At 43.2% G+C, this 20,319-nt stretch overlaps 2 protein-coding genes across 5 annotated transcripts; one reads left to right on the top strand and one right to left on the bottom strand.

Moving 5' to 3' along the window:
- Window positions 1-497: 497 nt before the first annotated feature.
- Window positions 498-14,558, bottom strand: nbr1a (NBR1 autophagy cargo receptor a). 4 transcript variants are annotated; one of them, XM_072374004.1, is made up of 22 exons: window positions 14,354-14,558; window positions 13,947-14,009; window positions 13,510-13,528; window positions 12,270-12,292; window positions 11,861-12,043; window positions 11,589-11,666; window positions 11,280-11,503; window positions 10,972-11,091; window positions 10,472-10,771; window positions 9,976-10,135; window positions 9,370-9,618; window positions 7,674-7,793; window positions 7,238-7,313; window positions 7,035-7,145; window positions 6,068-6,247; window positions 5,815-5,973; window positions 5,548-5,696; window positions 4,747-5,183; window positions 4,539-4,624; window positions 4,164-4,251; window positions 3,949-4,048; window positions 498-2,002 (listed from the first exon to the last, which is right to left on the bottom strand). In XM_072374004.1, the coding sequence occupies exons 1-22, from the start codon at window positions 14,453-14,455 to the stop codon at window positions 1,814-1,816; spliced, it is 3,216 nt and encodes a 1,071-aa protein (XP_072230105.1). In that variant the 5' UTR covers window positions 14,456-14,558; the 3' UTR covers window positions 498-1,813. The 4 variants fall into 4 exon arrangements, with proteins under 4 accessions (XP_072230105.1, XP_072230106.1, XP_072230107.1 ...); XM_072374005.1 differs by having other exon boundaries at window positions 11,882-12,043; XM_072374006.1 differs by lacking the exon at window positions 9,370-9,618.
- Window positions 14,559-14,649: 91 nt separating this feature from the next.
- Window positions 14,650-19,946, top strand: psme3 (proteasome activator subunit 3). Its single transcript, XM_072373606.1, has 10 exons — window positions 14,650-14,778; window positions 17,058-17,090; window positions 17,190-17,252; window positions 17,552-17,656; window positions 17,759-17,807; window positions 17,892-18,010; window positions 18,155-18,291; window positions 18,375-18,429; window positions 19,383-19,469; window positions 19,559-19,946. Exons 1-10 carry the CDS (start codon window positions 14,737-14,739, stop codon window positions 19,637-19,639), a joined length of 771 nt encoding a protein of 256 aa, XP_072229707.1. The 5' UTR covers window positions 14,650-14,736; the 3' UTR covers window positions 19,640-19,946.
- The last annotated feature ends 373 nt before the right edge of the window (window positions 19,947-20,319 follow it).

The raw sequence follows: 20,319 nt of genomic DNA, 5'->3' as shown, positions 1-20,319 counted from the left end.
GTGCTTGAATCCAGCCATAGCACCTGTTTAAAAGAAAATATATTTAATATGAGCCTTAAATGGTGCTTTCAGGTAGATTTCATCATTTATCTTTCATTGTTTGAGCTAAGCTAAGGTGTTTCTGTGTAGCTTCAGATTTTACTTATAACACAAAGGTAATATCTGTTCTTACCTAACTTTTCCTATGCAAACCTTTTACACTTTGCACCAGAGAGAAAGAGAAAAAAAATGACTATTTGCGCTCTTAAAATGACATACTTTAATATGGCATAAACATAAACTATGAAACTAAATACAGACAGGACTTCTGCCCACTCAGAAATCCAGCCATAAAACAACTTGTTTAGACCAAAAAGTGGGCTAATCAGTACACTGGCCATAATGATTTAGGCATTGCATATTTAACCTTGTACAGAATGTATAAGCGACATCATGTGCAGTGTGACTGACCTACATTTAGAGATTTATCATTAACAGAAGGGTGGAGACATGAAAGGGAGATGTGCAAATAGTTTATTGGCGGGTTGACAGAAGGGTAAAGTATACACTCCATGGCAGAAGAATAAGTTGACAAGCAATGTAGATATATTCAGAATTACCCACTAGAGTGTGTTTCTTTAAAACATCAGCAGTCATAAATGTAAGAAAAGAATGGTTCCAAACCTCAACCACACACACAAAGGTGCACATTAACTTAAATCCAAACACAACACAATGTCAATTAATAGGTCATGTATGTTTCAGTAAACTGATTATCATCTCTTGTAAAGGCAATCAAATGAAATATACTTGGTTCCAAGGTGAGTTTGGGGAATGTTTTAGAGACATCTCAGCTTTAAACTGGTGCTAAATGACAGTTGCTGGGTTAGCGTGGTGGTTTGATGAGGACATGTTAAAATGCAGGCAAGCGGAGGTGGTAAAAGATGACGCCAAGGGGACATTTTTCACTGGGACTGTGCTAAGATCACAACACGACTCATCTCTAAAGCCTCTACCCGTCATGCAGGTGTCTCCTAAAAAGCTGTAGAAAACGTCCGAGTCTGAACAGTGATCCGTTCTGACAGTTTGGTATACATTCCACATGTCAACGTCTAAAATAACAGTACTCTGATACAGAAATAGATTGCATTGTTAGGCAGATTTCACTACAATAATCAAGAAAACTCTTAAATATCTTATTACTGCACTCTCGCCCTTAAAACCCAGAACATCAAAGGAGATTGAACTGCATCACTGTACATGAGAGCTGGCTTTTCTTTCTTTTTAAGACATTCAAGCTGCTCTAGAATCTAGCAGAGACCTGTCAAGAACACAATTATTTTTCAGCACTGAGGAAGCAGCTACGACAGCCATACAAACACAGAGATGAAGAGCTGAAATACACTTTTGTCCTGTCAATACTACAGCTCCTGCTCCTTTTGACCAACACATAAAGCTCTATGGCCGAAGTAAACAAGGCAAGGTAGAGGTCAACCACCATCCAGTATAATTTACAGGTATGTGTATATTATAAGGTTAATCCCAACAGAAGAATGATGCTAAACTAAAGGCAAAGGCAAGAGACAGCTTTTCCATTAATGGTCATTTATCTGTACTTATTTTTATAAAATTAACGCTACTATTTAATTCTTGTTCAACTTTTTTTTTTATAAGAGTTGTAGTGTTGATTCCAATTAGCCATCCACACTTTGAAAAATCAGCCTCAAATACTCTGATCATTCTCTTGACATTAAGTTTAAAAGCTGAATCAATCTCTTCTTCTTCTTCTGAAAATTGACGGCTGTTAAAGTCGCCGTCCCCCAGCTTCCCCTCCTCAGTGCAGCGCATCGACAGCTTCACCCTGGCCGTCCTCGGCCATCTGCACCAGCTCGTTGACGGTGTGCAGCAGACTGTAGCCGTGCTTCCTCAGCAGCTGCTGGTTGAGCCGCTGGTCTTTGAAGCCCATCTCCAGCAGCATGGCCATCATGGAAGGGTCCTGTCTGGTGGCTGGGTCGATGCCTCGCTGGAAGAGCCATAAAACAGGGATGACCGTTAGCGGAAGGAAGTGGGAACAGGGAGAACATTTGGGTAAGATAAAGGTGAAGGTAAAAAAAGAAAGAGGGCGTAAAACTTGGTACTGTTACTACACACAGAAGTTCCCCAATTTCTGCAACCTGCTGTTTTCAATTCTTCACAAAGGAAAAAGTAGAAGCTGAACCGAAATAAAACTATTTTTACAAATTGTGCACACTTCCTTGTAGACTCTGGAGCATCCTGTTCACCTGGCTGTTGTGTAAGATGAACACGAGCGAGTTGGAAAGCGTTTAGGGCCGTCGTAATCATCACATTTTTGGTGGCAATTCATGGTCATGAATGCCCTTTTCATGCACAATTTATCATCTTTCTCTTCCACTTTATGCCACCGTTAGTTTCAGATTCGTGGTGCTTATTAGGAGGCTGTGCTTTCTTTGACTTCAAACTAAAATGTGGGGATGCGTGTGGTACCCGGAAGTAGCCAATCAGCACGGCTCCATGCAGAGTTAAATCAAACCACAGATCAACTGTGCTACTTAACTCCAGCACTGTTCAATGACCCAACAAACAAGTTACTGACAGAGGTATGACGTCACGACCCTTTGGACCGTGTGAGGAAACGTTGGAGACACTCTACTGGGACATCCCCGTCCATCTAAGTGCAGCTGAATTCACTCCACAGACGTTACACGAGTGGCGAGTTTGTCAGAAGATGCTGCGATTTAAAAAAATTAGAGCAGAGCCACCGGAGTTTAGTTTTTAATAATCTCCAGTTTCTGACTAAAAACACGAGGTAAAAGTTTGTTTAGTAGTGTTTACAGGGCCTCAGTGGGCTAATTTTTGATCAATGTGTCTGAAATGTTTAGCTGTCTGGTAATGGAAACAGAAAAATGTGTGAGAGAGCAGCTTCTACTACAAAAAGAAGCAAAAACAGAGCACCTAAGCCCATCTGAGTGCAGCTGAGCGTCGATATGCAGAAGTGACTCAACCTCCAACCACATGGTCCTCTGTGTGTGTGTGTGCTTATTTATAACATAAATATGTGTGTAAACGTGCTTACAGTCGTGTTTTACAGTAGACAAGCGCTCTGTGGGGAGAATCAGAAGCTAAAGCTAAAAGCTACTCAGAGCAAAACACTACAAGAGCTCATTTTTAATAATATTAAACTCAAATATAAAAAGTTTCATCGTTTCATCGACACTTCACTGCATCAGATAGTCACACTGAGTGAGTTCATGTTGCACGGTCCATACCAGAAATAAAGCTTGGTGTCGTAATACAATACCAAAAGTAGGGGCTCAAATACTGGAAAACAGTGAAAAACTTTTCTCCAGCTGTTTTTCTCCAGATAGATTGAACTAATGCCAAAAGTATCACTATTAGCACAAATAATAACAGCCAGATGATGCATGTAATAGTTCCGAAAGGCCCCCGAACGATCAGGTTTTATTTTTCCAGCTGAGGGCCAACTGTTGATCTCTGAAAAATGGATTTTTTGTACAACTTGTTAAACCTGAAGGCAACGCAGCGTTAGCTTCATCTGAAGCTTGTATGTGGCCACCTCTGAGGGAACATCTGATTTTTTTAGCTGCTAAACGCTTCACTACGTTGGGTGATGGACACAGTGGATTTTATTTTACATAAAAACCAGTGACTGCTGTCTGGAAAGTAAGTCAATGATCTGAGAAGTACAGAGTTACAAAATTCTGGGGAACCAAATTCCCATTTGAGATGTAATGATCCATAAAAATAGTGATTATAGGCACTTTAACCATTCATTTATTGCCAAATGCTTGTGTAAATACATGATATTTATCACAAAAATGGAGATGGAGATGTTTGGCTGCACTTGCTTTTCTCTGAGAAGTGCTTCCATTTATTATTAGCATCAGTTAAGTTGCCTTTATGTTATGTCACTGTAACTTTAACATGTACCTGTATGGAACAGTTTGGTCCAGTGAAGAGAGCCTTATAAGCAGATGCGGCCACAGAAAGGGCCCCTTTGACAAGCCCCTCCGTGATGCCTCCTTGTCCCCTGGAAAAAACCACAGTCGCACTCACTGATTAGAGTAACGAAATCTCCAAGCAGCCCTAAAAGTGTGTGCTTCACTTCAGTGAAACAGATCCAGTTTTACTCTGCCGTGTTGCACCTTGGCTGCAGCGCGTTGCTCGGTCTGGGAGTGTACGTCTCGAAGGCACTGGATGCTGAGCCTGCTGATCTCGACAGGCCAGATGACACTGCAGAGCAGATGAAAAAAGGGAAATAACACCACAAAAACAAAAGTCAGAACAGGGGAAAAGGGGCTTTTTGCTGAAGCAGCAACTCCTGCACGCCTGCTTGGCCTCTTACTTCCTGTTTCCTGCAACAGGCTAAATGTGTTTGCTCTGCCACCTTGTTGGCACGAACCAGCACAGAGCCTCTGACTGTGGTGCAGCACTGAAGTGAAATCTCCCAACATGTTTCCTCTGAGTCGTACGTGCAGAGCACAGACTGCAGATTTTCTCTCACTGATTTTAAAACTCACCATTTAGGTGGACCCGTGGTTGGTGTGGCTCATATGCTTCACAGGCGGGAGGACTGGGATCCTCAGCCAGATACAGTGCCTCAGACCTGAAGCACAAGTTACAACCAAGAGTGAAACCATGGCACGCTGTATTGGTATGGATGGATTTTTCAAAAAAGAAAAGGGGAAATTTAAAAGCTATGAATCTCTTTGTTGACCCCGGTCTAACCTGGGCGAGTAGAGGGCCGGAGGGGACAGCAGCAGTGGAGGTGAGACAGGCGGGGGCACCACTTCAGGGGTGAGCGTCACAGCATCCAGTGTCTGGGAGGCGCACAGCATCTGGTTCACACTGGTGTGGATGGGTTGAGGCCAGGCGTTTCCCAGCGCCTCCTCGGCAGCCGTCGCCTGCGCCTCCTCCTGCGCCTCCTCCTGCGTCTCCTCCTGCGTCTCTCTGAGCGGTGCCTCCCTGCACGGCTCGAAGTCACAGTCCTGCTCTTTCTCCTGCTCTTCTTCTGGATCGGCCGAGGTCACCGCTTCCACGGCGTCAGGCTGTGACATGGCGGAGCTGTACATGGACTCTCCCAGAGGCCGGCTGGTGTCAAAGCAGTCCGGGAGGACGATGATGTAATCGTCGCAGGAAGAGATGGATGACGTCTGGCTGCTGACCTGAGACACAGGAAGAGGAGATGAATAAATCAGAAAATCGTGTACAGGACAGTCAGGACTTTTATGGCTTTTAAAAAGAAGTGAGTCTGGGAGGTCATGTTTCATCTGGCAGAATGTGTCACCCTTCAGGTCAATTAGATTTCAATTAAGACCTGGCAAGCGCTGACCAATCACAGCTTAGCATGTTGCAGGTTTGCTACAATAAGGCTTTATGTTGCTAGGAGTACCCGTAGGCTGCATCAATCTGTTAAAACCTGTGAAATCTGACATCAACGAGGAGGTTTCAGGCAGATAAACTTTCAAACTAACTACTGCCATGAATGCATCTGGCTTGTTTCTGAGCACAGTGAGGTTGAAGACTCACCTCATCCCAATCTTCTCCTCTGGTTCCACCCTCCTCTCTCTCATCCTGATGATCTCTCATGGTTTGCAGGGCATGAAAAACCTCTTTGTCCTCATTGTCCTCATGTGATCTGATCTGCTGGTTTTCCTTCTCTGGTTCCAGCAGAAGAACTTGCAAGCGAAGAGCAACAAAATGAAGACATTTCAACACAAAATGAAAAACGAGGAACTAAATCAGAGAAAGAATGGGATACGAAATGAGTGAAGCGGTTCCTGGACGTTCTCTAACCTGGTCTCATCCCCTGCTCCTGGGTGACCTGGTTTAGGCCTGTGGGGGCGGGCAGAGGTGAACTCTCAACGCCGCTCTGGTCATTTCCGTTGTGTGACTTCTCCGTCTTCTCAGCCTCGACTGCTCTCTCAGAGCAGATGTTTGGACCCCGGGAAACAACTGGACATGTTTGAGGGGAAAATAAAAAGATGTGTGATGTCAGTTAAGCAACAGTTTGGGACTCCAGCGCTGACAGCCAGGCGAGGCGCCTCACCCTGCGGTTTGTGGCTGCTGTGCTGGGCCCTGCGCAGAGGCCTGTGTTCGGGGGCTTCCTCCAACGTCAGGGAGCGGATGACCGTCTCACAGAGGAACTGAGCTCCACTGATCTCCTCATCTCTCTCCTCCTCCTGTGTTACAGGGTCCAACGCCTCCTTCTGCTGCCTCAGTTTAACGCCTTCATGGAATTTGACAAACATTCGAAGTTAGAACAGATTTAGCTTCATAGCTGCTGCTCATAATCTGTGCCTCGGCTGTCTTCTGATTGTGAAGGGAACGATACTCCATGAATCCACGAGGGATGCAACGGTACTAGGTAAAATGTGCAGTTCATTTTGTGCCGATGCTTTACAGACCACTGTGTGCCTGCCCCCCCCCGCGAGTTAATGTCCAATCACTGTTGTGCCTCCACTCACGCGCCCCCTGTCAGTCACACTGTTGTAACTGCAGGTGGGTTCAAAGTGCAGCTCGCACATGGAAGCAGAAGAAAGAAAACAAAGAGGTATGGCCAGCAGTAGGAGTTCAGAGCAGTGGTGGATAAGCCATCGGGAGCACCAGGGCAGCTTCCCGAACTGGCCCGCTCAGCGATGGCCGTCGGGTGGGGGCTGGTCTCTGGTCTGGACGGCTGGGCTCACAGAGTCTAACAGCGGAGTAATGCTCCGTTAGTTAGACTAATTTACATTGCAGCGTGCAGTGACAGGGCGGCGTTTGTGTGCTGCACTAACGGTGCGTTCAAGTTGTACAAGAATGTCGGAATTTCTGAGCTCGGAGTCAGAATTTAAATTTTACCATTTGAAAGTTGTGTTTAGTGACTGTTAACTTGAAAAAAAAGTGTCATATTATTCATTACACCAGTGATACTGGCAAAATAAAGAGAGAATTCTACTGAAACTGAACCGTGGCCCAAAAACCGAGGTACGGACCGTTACCTGCACTGTTGCACCCCGAGAATCGACTGCTCTCACCAAAGAGTTTTATGACTCCAGAAGCCTCTGCGTCTTCTTTCATCTGTGATGCGACGGATTTGTCCGACACTGGGGCATCGTGAGGAAGGGGGGAGATGCAGGGCGTCAAATCTGGACATAAGGAAGAGCAAAGCAAAACACTTCATGCATTTTTGATTTAAATGCAGCAAACAGCTCAAGTCAAAGCATCGACTGCGACTCACCCACAGGAGTGTTGTTTGGAACCTTCTCCAGTTCTTGCACAATATTTATATCCAGCAACTCAAATGAAAGTAGATCCTAAAAAAAGATAAGATGAGGAACTGTTAAAGCCGAACTCCTAATCCAACTGCACTGCATCATCTTTATCAGTTTTATCAGATTTGCTCTCTTTTTTATCCCGCCTCAGCTGAAAATCTCTTTTCATCGCAGTGAACATGGACCAAAATAAGAAACAGGGCAGATGTTTTACCCCTGTGGTCGTTTTGAGAGCCCCCAGTATTTTTGGGGCTGGTTTGTAATGTTTTGTGACTCATTTCGACCTTTGTGTCTCTGTCACCTCACAATAAATATCCACAACAGGTTCTCTTTTGGTCAGAATGTTCCTTTATAATATATATTCCTTCGTGTTGCATGTCAGTGCTTTTTCAATGTGTGCACCTGTGCAGTCAGCAGGTCGACTGAAGGAAAGTAGTAGTCTTCTTGGGGGAGGTCTACAGTGAAGGCAAAACCATGGTCCTTGGATTTTACCTCCTTCTCCACTGGCTTCACCTCCTCCTTCTGAAGCACAAACAGGAATTGTGTCATTAGTATCACTTCAGTCTTCATTCAAACATTCACTTTTAGACATTTCTAACAATTAAATGAGTAAAATACCTAATCGGCCAAATACTTTTGCAGAAGATGCTTATTTTACACCGTTTTATACATACAGACTCATAATTTTCTGTTTGTTGTCTGAGCTAAAACATCCCAACAAAGACTCCTGTGTACATTCACTGCAGCAGGAAACAAACAAAAGGATGAGGTTTAAATGAATTCACTTTTTCCAGAAGAACAATGTCCCATGATTCGTAACACAGTCACAAACACCAGTTTCCTTTTTTCCATTCTGACCCTGGAAGATGGACCTTCAGTCTCACACTGATATATCAATCATGAACTTTTAGTTGCAAATAATTTAGTCTTGTTACAAAAGATAAATGTGTCAATCCTTGACTGTCTCACTGAATCATCAAAAGCAGCAAAACTTATGTTGTAAACAGGCCTAATTAAATAATTGATAGAAGAAATTTAATCATGATCCACCAGTTAACTTGATGACCTACAGTGCTGTGCAAAGGTCTTAAGCCACCCTCATTTCCTCATGTATTTAATATCTGCAGTTATTTACTGAAACATGTATAAAAGTAGACAAAAATACAGTTTTTTTTTTTTTTTCTTTAATGCAACCCTCTGAGACGAGCTTTCTGTCATTTCTTTAAGGAGTCTTCAGGAATAGTTCTCCAGGCTTCTTGAAGGACATCCCAAAGCTCTTCTTTGGATGTGGGCTGCCTTTTGTTCCGTTCTCTGTCAGATGATCCCACACTGCTTCAATAATGTTGAGGTCCGGGCTCTGGGGAGGATTCATCCCTCCATAAGACCTGTTGCCACTGATTTTCAGTCCACTTCTTGTGTCATTTGGCACAGCTCAGCCTTTTCTCCCTGTTTCCCTTCCTTAAGAATGGCTTCTTGACAGCCACCCTTCCATGGAGACCATTTCTGATGAGGCTTGGGCCAACAGTAGATGGATCAGCTGAAGGTCCAGATGCATCTCTCAGGTCCTGTCAGGTCACAGCTGGATTTTTTCCTCTTTCTTAAGGACATCACTTTTAGATCCTGTTCATCTGCTGTAGATAGTTTTTTAGGCCTGACACTTCTTCTTTTGTCCTCCACTTGTCCAGTTTCCTCAAATGTTTTTAGGACACACTGCACACCATGCTGAGATATGCCAAGTTTTCAGCTAATAGCTCTTTGGGAATCACCTTGTTGCTGCAGAAATCCTATTTTCTGCCTGTCAAACTGTGTTATCTTTGTTTTTTTTTTTTATATAAGTGGCTTAAAAAACAAAAGAAAAACACACATTCCTCCTGAAAATAGTCAGGTACAGGGACTGGACTGAAAAAGAGTAAAAAAGCAGCCAATGTCCAAAGAAAAACTCAGAAAAACTTTCACAGAGCCTGGAGAACTATTGATGAAGACTGAGATTGATTGGAAGCTAAATCTAAAGAAGTGAGGGCTGGACCAAGACGTTTGCACAGTTCTGTAGATGTAAACTGTTTCAGCTGTAGAGGGTGTCACTGGATCGCAGACTTGCCAGTCGCTTGCTTTGGTGCCCAGGAGCGCTGCGGCTGTCGCCGGGGTCGACCACGATGCTGCACCAGACACGCGGGCCAAACTGACACCCACAGTGTGCCAGCCGCCAGTGGGAGGTGTACGTCCCCTCCATCACAGGAGCAACAAACGCCACACTGACCACGCCCACTTGTCCAGGCAGCAGCAGGGGCACCGGCACCTCCCTCCTCTCCTCTGACGCCAAGCCGAGGTTTCCCCACATGAACACTAGCTGGGTGCACGTACACACATACACAAAACACAAAATAGGAATACACATGCGAAAAGGCACAAAGACAAGAACATGCAACCAGAGTCACGCAACTTAAAAAAAATCCACACGCTCCAGTGAAGGCCACACTCATCCAACGACAAAGACTTTAAAAAGTAAAGCAAAATACGGGTTTAACTGAATTAAATCAGGAAAATCTGCCACGAAAAGGGCATCAGTGGTGTAAGGCTGAGTGAGAAATCTTAGCTGGTGTTAGTGGATAAGAAGAAGCAATGAGTTGAGAGGGGACTCAAAGTGGAAGAGAAGCAGGGGCAGACAGAGTGTGGACCCTGGCCTTTCGACGAGTGGGAGGGGTACCTTAGTCTCTGAGGTCCAGCTGATAGTGCCCGAGTTCCTCATCTTCCAGTATTTGATGAACTTGGTACCAGGTTCCAGACGGGTGCCGTCAGGCAGATTTTCATCCAGAAACAAGGCAGCCATAGTGGGCACCAAGGACGTATGCGAGACCCCAGGACCCCTAGTTTCAAGTGTACAGAGCATTGTTGAAAAAAGCCCCGGTTTCTTAAAATACGCATCTCTTTTGTTCTCTATGAATCAAAAAAGCAGGACCCCAGATTTTTTGTCAGCTCAAAAGCATTTTTCTTAGAAAATCTACGAAGCAGCAGCAGCAGTTTTCACATTGAGGTAGTTCCAACATATGCCACCACCCTAGAACAGCCAGCGATACACTCATACAGATTAGATTACAAAGATGGCATATTTTGATTTCTTTTCTTGGAAAAAAGACTTTTTGCATCCATGCTGGGTTTGAGGGACCCAGCACTGTCGGACGCCCTTCCGAGGTGGCGCTTACTCTGGACTGGAGGCCTGGGGATCAGGGACCGGGGCTGGGATGGGACCATGGACTGTGGCTGGACCTGAGGCTGTTTCTGAAGCAGCAGGAGGGGGCAGGGCTGGGACCTGGGTGGACGCCGAGGCCATGTTAGTCAGGTTGGCTCTGCCTGAGGTAGAGGGTCCACTCCACTGCAGCCCTCTCTTCTCCAGTCTCAGTTTCTTCTTGATTTCCTTCACTTCGGCTCTTAGCTGCCTTCTTTCAGCTTTGAGGCGCTGTCGCTCGGCCTTGCGCACAGTCCTGTCTCCTCGCCTTGGGAACCTGGTTTGAAATGTCATCAGGAATACCTATTTGTTGACTATCAAAAGTTTATTTTCCAAAAACAAAACACACTCCCCCCTCACAATTCATAAATTACAGTGATCTAGCTGCTAGAATATTACACAATGCCTCTGTTTTAAGCAAAAATGTTTAATCTTCTCAGGAGGTAGATGGAGTGATCCTGAGTTCTGGAGGTTTACCTCAACTCTCCCGACATGCCGTGCTCGGGGATGGAGAGCGGCGTCTTGGTTCTCACGAGGCTGTGGCTCGGGTCGTGGCTGTGTCTGCACATCTCACACAAGATGCAGGAAGGGCACACGCTGCCAGGGAAAAACCCAAAAACATCGACATGAGCAGCAAGAAAGCTGCATAAAGAACACAAGCAACCAAGAAAACGCCCAATTACAAAACCATGAAGGCATCAATAGGCCTGAACACCGTGAGGAATATCCGCTCAGGGTATTAGGCTTGTGCCTTTTTCTCAGGATGCATTGTCTGAATGCCCTACCTGCATTTGTAGGCTCCTTCGGAGGTGAGTTTGTTGCAGCTGCTGCAGTTTGGGGTGTAGCCAAGCGATCCATTCGAGGTGGAGGGGCCAGGTCTGGGTCCCACAGGACCTCCACTGGCCCCACTGGCCTCTTGAAGCCCGTCGGAGGATTTGTGGGTACAACACTGACCAGAGAAGTCGTTGCACATCCTTTCCACCACCTCCTTCACAACTTCATCTTTAAACTAGGATTAAAACATATAGTTTAATGTATGCAAGCACGAGTTTCAAATATTTCATTCACATGCATGTTTTTATGTCAAATCTAACCTTCTCCATGTACGATCTGAACCACATCGGAGGCGGTTCATCTTCAGGTTTGTTCCCCTTGTTGTCTTTTACTGCTACCTGTGTGGAAATGCATCACACTAGCATTAGTTAAGAGACATTATCAGACAGAGATGAAGCAAAATAAACTGGTACAAAGTGACTGTTTACCCTACAAAAGTGGGTTAATTGAGGCAAAAACTAATGGAAATTATTTCAATAACTTTGCACATCAGTAAACTATAAAAGTGAACTTTTTTTTTTCTTTTTCTTACGGCTTCTCGCTCTGGAGTGACCTGAGTGCCTTTGTCCACTGTTTTGACTCTTGATGGGTAAGGAGGAGCTGGTCGTAGGTCTCCTTTCAGCTCCTTCACCTCCGTCTTCAGCGGGCCTCCACAGGCCTGCCCTTTCATCTTGTATACGTTCATGTGCAACTGGTTCCCTTGCTTCTCTGCACTCTGTGTGGAAAAGTAGCACGACACAAATCACAGGTGAGAGCACACAAAACAAATGGGAACACAATCTCCTAGGAGACAGAGTATAACAATATATTGTTTAAATTCGTTATTGTGCAGCTATAAGAATGCTGCTACACTGGAACAAGGGCATATTTGTATGTGTATGTGTGTCACTAAATGTCACTCAGCCTATTGCTCAACAAGAAATCCAGCAGTGCCACTTTACCTTGATGGCTTCTTCGTACTCATCTAGAGAAAAAAGGGAGAAGATCAAACAAAATTGGAATCACTCATGTAAGAAAATCCTCAGTTTGTATTGAGTGAAATGCAGTACTTTGCAAAAGTCTTGAGTCCCCCCCTCATTATATACTGGCAGGAACAGGCGGCAGGATTTACTGAAACGTGCAAATATAAATGGAAATACGGTATATAAAGGCAAAAACTGAGTTTGTACAATTCTAACAAGTAAGATGATCCCACACTGCTTCAATAATGTTGAGGTCCGGGCTCTGGGGAGGATTCATCCCTCCATAAGACCTGTTGCCACTGATTTTCAGTCCACTTCTTGTGTCATTTGGCACAGCTCAGCCTTTTCTCCCTGTTTCCCTTCCTTAAGAACGGCTTCTTGACAGCCACCCTTCCATGGAGACCATTTCTGATGAGGCTTGGGCCAACAGTAGATGGATCAGCTGAAGGTCCAGATGCATCTCTCAGGTCCTGTCAGGTCACAGCTGGATTTTTTCCTCTTTCTTAAGGACATCACTTTCAGATCCTGTTCATCTGCTGTAGACAGTTTTTTAGGCCTGACACTTCTTCTTTTGTCCTCCACTTGTCCAGTTTCCTCAAATGTTTTAAGGACACACTGCACACCATGCTGAGATATGCCAAGTTTTCAGCTAATAGCTCTTTGGGAATCACCTTGTTGCTGCAGAAATCCTATTTTCTGTCTGTCAAACTGTGTTATCTTTGCTGTTTTTCATAGATGCAACTAAAGAAATGGGAACAAATGATGTGCCTTTGTGACAGGCTGCTGGTAACTAAGTGCCTAAAGATCCAATTTAAAATGGCTTCTTTGCTAAGTTGTCTGTTCTGTGTCGACACAACACTGGTTCATCCCTTGAGTTAGGAGCCTTTTTTCTGCCTGAATGATTCATAGGTCAGAGTTAAGTCGCTTTATAAACAAAGAAAAAAAATTCCTCTGAAAAGAGTCAGATACAGGGACTGGCTGAAAATTAGTTAAATGAAAAAGCCAATCGAAAGAACTAAAATACCTCCAGAAAGCCTGGAGAACTACAGATCATGGCCACTTTAAAAGATTAAAAGAAAATCTGGCTGCTTGGAAGGAAAATAACAAGTGACGAGAGAGAGAGGGGGGGGGGGGGGGGGGGGGGGGGGTCAAGACCTGCACTGTACTGCATTTATTTTACAAACTGAACAAATGTGAGCCAAATAAATTATCTTCTCACCTTGACTGTTTATGCAAATCTGAAATAAAAAGTAAAAAGGAAGAAAAAGGATCAATTAAACACATCTCTCCTTCTCATAAACACCAAATATCTCCAGAAGTTTCTATTTATTTAAACCTCTTTAAGTTTTTCCAAGTATTAAATTAATGTACTAATTGGACATCAAGTTCCTTTACAAATGAAGATGTTTACAGAGAAAACACAGTACAAAAGACCATATAAATACAGCTGAAACTATGTTAGTTATGAGTGGTCATAACTGCTCCTAATTTGTAGAAGTCAAACTAAAACAAAAATATGTCCGTTTACTATTCATCCAAAATAACTATTAAAAAAAAGTGGTATTTCCAGTACAGGCTTTTTATCATTAAAATAGCATATTTACAGTATAGCATGCGTGGTTTGGCTCAGGTGAAGACTAAATACTTTTGCCTTACCTCTTCGTTATCTTCATCGAAGTATTTCACTTGAAAGTGGTTGATCCCGAATGATGCTTTGATCTGAAACGCAAAGGTCACACTTACAGGAAGCGGTCTCTTATCAAATCAAGAGTTTTTCCACTCACGCGTATTACAACACATCAGTAACGGCAGGCAGAGGGATACACCAACAGCTGAGAGGAAGAATGTGTACAAAAACAGTAACGTCAAAGCACACTTTCCTTCCCGTGAATATCATGTGACGCATCAGCGGACACAAAAATGACTACTCATGTACGCATCTTGTCGCAACAGTACCGACTGTCCTTCAGGTGATCTTCTGTTTACGTGTCTAGGCCATGTCTGGGCCTGCTTTTCACCAAACTGCGCCAGCTTTTAACCAACATGCTATGCTAACAGCTTACCCAGGCTTCCACGGACTCCCACTCCAATTTGTCCAAATCCTGAGCCAGAAACCTCTTCACATTTCCCCGGAAATTCACTTTAATAGTAACGGGGAGCCCCATGACAACCGTCTATAAGTACTTAAAGGCTAACATTTGCGGTGACGCCGGCCTGCTTGATCCCCGTTGCCCTCGATTGTCTTTTCTTGTTTACATCGTCGGCTGTGTCGAGAAAAAAAATACGGTGACGTTTCGCGCAGGCGCAGTCACCGCAACGCGTCTGTCGCGTATTGTCGTCGTCATCACTAAGTTCACAAGTGTGGCTGAAGAGTAAGAAGCCACACGTTTACAGGAGAATTTAATGCTGTTGGGACAATCGCTCTTCGCATATTTGATCACGGAAGATGTCTTCACTCCTCAAAGTGGACAATGAAATTAAAACCAAGGTGAGATTTGTTCTTCCAAATATGCGGTTAAGGTCTTAAGACATGTTATTGTAGCCGTTTGTTTGCTAGCATGTTAGCCGCATTTTGTAGCATGATGTGGGAGCTCTTATGAGGCCAGCATGATGGCAGCTGGCGGCAGCTAACCGGCTTGCTCACGCTCGCTTCAATACACTTATCAAACCTGTCTACGGGTGCTGGTTTACGTTTACGTCAACCTTCAGTGCGAGCAAGGTGCTAGGTACGTTACATCACTGTTTTTTACAAATAAGAGTTATTTGATGGAGGACCGCATGCATCAATGAAGGCCTTAGCCACCAAGTTAGCTAACCGGCGTCAATTGATTTAATGTGACAACTTTTATACCGACTCTGGGCTGGAATGTGGCCACTTTTTACTCTTGGAGTTCCCTTCCCAGCTCCCTTATTTTCGATATTGGGGAAATTTACTAAAAAAGATATCTACAATGTTATACTACTTTACTTTAACTTTATTACTGTCTTATTATAGGTAGATATTAGGATTCCCTTCTCGTCCACACTAATATGAAATCCTTTATGTTCTCCTGGGTTAGAGAGCTTCTTCACAAAGTTTAGTTTGTGATTGAATACATGACCGAACAAGTTAAACCTATTATTCAAAGATTGAATACTGAATTTATATAATTGAAAAGTTCTGATGTCTTCAGTTCCAGGTGGCAAAATAGTCTAGGAGATGGAGACGGTCGTCTTTAGTGGAACATTTTCTTTAATACTGTGCACAGGGTTATACAGCTAAAAGCCAAGAAGAAAGAAACCACTTCCTTTTTAAACAGATGTTCATTTGGAACCGCACACCTGTCTGCAGGTTAAGTTTCAGAGCTTCATCTACTCTGCTAACATACTTTCAGTAAACATCAGAATCCTAAAGTGAAAACGCAGCGTGTGTCCCACTGGAGTAACTTACTTTGACATTATTTATTGAGCTGGTGTTCTAAATTTCCTGATATCCCTCATGATTAATATCGGGGTCAACATCGTGCTCTGCAGGGATTTGGGTTATTTTCTGCTCAGAAGTTACAAAAGCATGCTGTGAAGAGGCGTTTTATAATGCATCGGGATCAGGGAGAGTGGGTAGGTCGACCCACCCTCTCTATCTTGGTAACCATGCACTTTTTACGGTCACGTGAGCATTCATTTTGGGAGCACCCATCACTTCTGTCAGACTGTAAAACGAAGCAACGCATGGAATGCGTGATAAGCCCCAATCTTCCTTTAGAAACTGTTTAAAGCTGCTACATTACTTCAGGTTTCACTGCCACCCCGATGGAGTGCTGAACACTTATTTCAGCTGGTCTGCAAGCTCCCAAAAGTGAGAAAAGGTCCGGTTTTGCAGGCTGTAGTGTGCCAAATTTTCATTTGGACAGCAGTTTTTGACTAGTTTTGGACTTATTTGACTAAAATTGTTATTAGTTTGGAAGATTAAACTTTATTTCTGTAAGGTTTTATGTTAAAATATAATTATCATCAAAAGAACCATTTGTAAAACCAAAATAGATGATTTAATTAGTTTTTAAAAGAGGCCATTTGTCGTTTTAATTTCTCATTAGTTTGATTTGGATTCAAATAGATGATCAATTTACCCCCTTATGGGGCAACTTATCCCTAACCTGGGCCAAATAGAACCACGGGAACTTCTTCTTTTTTTTTTTAGAAGAAGAAGACTGTCATATTTTTATCTTGATTATTTGAATTGAAATGAAACATCCTGAAATTTGGTAACTTTGGTTTTATACCTACCTCGTTTTATCTCATCTTGAGGACCGCATAGATGAAAAATGGCTAATTTTACCCGTGCAGGTCATGCTTTAAATGCTCAAATCTTTTTATTTAATCTTTCCTCCTCAAATGACATTTGATTTGACTGTTTATTTGACCCAGCTTGGCAACAAACCAACAATGTGACATTCCAGCGTTCAAGGCTCATCATCATCCACTCTGTCCTGCGATTGTTTGTCCAACTAAGAGTTTTACACTTTCAGCTGCTTCACCCTCCGCTGTCTTTGGTTTCCTTTTGAGCCTCATATATATATATATATATATATATATATATATATATATATGATATGATATGATATATGATATGATATATGATATATATATGTATATATATATATATATATGCTTTGACTTTTCCTTTTACTTCCCGTTTCAGTCCGATTAAACCACTGAGTCCTTCCCAAACACTGAAAATCTTCTACCTGCTGCCGGATGTTTAATGGCATTTGTCTTGTGTGTTTGCAGGTTGATGCTTTCAGGGAACGTATCACAGCAGAAGTAAGTGTCGATTCACTTCTGACGAATTCATTCTGAGCCCAGTTTCACACTCGGCTGTTTGGTGTTAGTAGAACTCGTCTAAGTTTGCTTCTCTTACAGGCAGAGGATCTAGTCGCAAATTTTTTCCCAAAGAAGTTACTGGAACTTGATCACTTTCTCAAGGTCAGTGGCTTCCTCATTTCACATGATGCACAACAAGGACAATTCAGACTGGGCTGACACTCGAGTACTGTGGCCTTAAAGTTTAGTGTTTCTGCTGAGAAGCTCCTGCTGAGCCAACAGATTTTACAGAGAAACTTGTGCTAAACGCTTATGCTGGTCCAAGACATGTTGCAGGTTGTGCAGAGGTGCACGTGTGACTCAGTATGATGTTTATCTTTGGTGCAGTAAAGGACAAAATGCTTCCTTTTGTGGGGATACATGTCATACATCACAATATGAGCCTGATTTTTGTTGGTCAGGATCCAAGCATAAACATCAGTGAGCTGAAGGAGATACACTCAGAGATCAACCTGACAGTACCGGACCCCATCTTGCTCCCAAACCTCCACGACGGACTAGAAGGGGTGAGTTGCTGACTTTAACCCCCGCAGTACTCACTTTGACTGCTGCATGTGGAGCACAAATGGAAAAATTGCACTTAAATCCGGTTTGCGTCTGTTTCACAGCAAAATGCCAAAAAGAGGAAGCTTGAGGATGGCGGTGGGGAGGATGTGGGTAAGTGATGTTCAGACGGCCCAAAGCTTATCGGACTGAACCGCATCTTCTTTTTCACTCCTCTGCTTCTCTCCCTTCTTCCAGTGACCGGCACCAAGGTCTTCGTCATGCCAGGTGGGATGATGAAGAGCAACGGAAACCTCGTTGATCTAATTGAAAAGGTCAAGCCAGAGATCAGGACGCTCATAGAGAAATGTAACACAGTAAGTTGAGTCTGTGATGGCTTTTTGACCAGCACCAGCTGTTTGTTTGGGGCTTTGGCAGCAGTGGCTCTCCTTAAATATCCCAAAAAAAGATCAGCCTTCTTTTTAGTTGGACATCTCACGCGTTGCACCTTTACTCTGCAGGTTAAAATGTGGGTGCAGCTCCTCATCCCCAGGATAGAGGATGGAAACAACTTCGGCGTGTCGATCCAGGAGGAGACGGTAGCTGAACTCAGAACAGTTGAAGGGGAGGCAGCGTCCTACCTGGACCAGATATCAAGGTTTGCATTAGTTCGTAACGCAGAAACGGTCTTTTTCTGAGTTGTTTCAGTTGGAGCCATAACGACTTTCTTTTTGCTTCTAGATACTACATCACAAGAGCAAAGCTGGTTTCTAAAATAGCAAAATATCCACATGTGGTAAGTGGAGAAGTACAGAGAGAACAGAATGCAGTGGATGTTAAATTCTAGAGAATCTTTTGAAATAAGTATTATTATGGAAGAATTATTATGAAACATTTTGATGTTCTGGCTTTAAACTCAGTAAACTGTGACATCTGGGGGGTGCACCACGGAGCAGGACGAGTGTTGACTACATAAACCATGGGCTGCGCTGACATTAATTACAACTTCTCCACCTTATTTCTGTTTTAAATTAATAAGTTGAAAATGTATATTTTGTCTTGTAAGCAGCAGATGAGCCTACATAGGCTACAATATGTATGTTTCCTGATTAAACGGAGCCTAAACTTACTAAAATACTCCCGCATTTTAAACCTTTTTAGCAAAAGACAATGCAGATAGCAGTTTATGTCAGCAGGTGGCGTAGTTTGACCATTTACTGCAGGGGTGTCCAACTCAAATGCACAGCGGACCAAAATTAAACACTTAGACTTTGAACCTTTTCACATGGAAACAAACTTAAGTTTTCCTTAAACATCGAATCTGGAACAAGCAAAACATAATACTGTAAACACGTGAAATCAAATGTCAAATAAAAGACACATCTGACGCCTATTTCTCTGTTTGCAGCCTTCTGAGTTAAATTTCAATGGTGACCTTTTTTCACAGGCTTTTGTGAACAGATATTCTGCTTCCCACCTATCTGCAAAGCTCCTGTTTTCCACCTTTCGGCTGGTAGCATAAGGTCGCTAATGAGTGTGCTAACGCACCAGCAGAGCATTCTGGGACTTGTAGTATTAGCGCGGCATGCAGCTCTCGTAGATATTTGCTAAAATCTCGTCATTACACTGCAGGTCAGATTGCAGGAGGGGGGGGGAAACGAGGGCATTTATAGTCCTGTATGCATGATCTGTACTGACCACAAATCAGTTTGATTAGTTTTGACTGTGAAACTTTCCCCCCTAAATCAGGAGGACTATCGGCGCACAGTAACAGAGATTGACGAGAAGGAGTACATCAGTCTGAAGATCATAGTGTCGGAGCTCAGAAATCAATACGTATGTTGTGGCCTTTAACTTTTATCACCATCCGTACACGTTTGTTAAATGCCTGCCTCCATCTAAATGAATTCTGTTTTCTTCTCAAGGTAACGTTACATGACATGATCCTGAAGAACATCGAGAAGATCAAGAGGCCACGAAGCAGTAATTCCGATGCGTTGTACTGATGCTCATTCAGCCATTTCAGCCTCCACAACTCGTCTCCCTGCCATGCCTATTAAGCTACAGCAGCCCAGCCCACGTCTGCAGGACTCCAACTAGACTTTCACCCTCATCAATGCAATCAACTCAGCCCAGAATGAGCACGTAGTTTCATAGATGGACACATTCACGTTTTTGTTTTAATTGTAAGATATTTTTCCTTGTTTTAAACCCTTCAAAAACAAATATTCTCTCAGAAAACGGGGAGTTAGACTGTAGAAAACATAAAGCGCTGTGTATTTTTTAATTTTAATTAAACATTTTGTCCTCAGACCCTTGTGATATTTCTTCATTTGTAGCTCTTAAAGTCTCTGTGCTTTGTGGCTCGTTATTTTGTCTTATATTTAACCTCTACTGCATCTAGACGATGGTGATTTATGGAAGCGCAACACAAAAGCTCTTACTCTTGCTCTGAATGTTATACATTACACCATGTAGTCGTGACAAATACGTTTTAGGTCCATGGGCTTAATGGGTTTTCAGTGAAAATGCATAAGTCAAACATCTATTGTGTTGGGGCATTGATTCTATTGAATAAAAATCCATTTTGATAAGAAATTTTTTTTCGTTTTGTTTTGTTACATTAGATGGTTCAGCATAAATGATGAGGTATGTAGTAAAAAAGCAGCAATAATGACGATCCAGC

The sequence above is a fragment of the Leuresthes tenuis genome, unplaced genomic scaffold (assembly GCF_036924035.1).
Source record: "Leuresthes tenuis unplaced genomic scaffold, fLeuTen1.0.hap1 SCAF_20, whole genome shotgun sequence".
Taxonomy (NCBI): domain Eukaryota; kingdom Metazoa; phylum Chordata; class Actinopteri; order Atheriniformes; family Atherinopsidae; genus Leuresthes; species Leuresthes tenuis.
The sequence above is the reverse complement of the archived record's forward strand: the minus strand, read 5'-3'. Positions and strand labels throughout refer to the sequence as shown.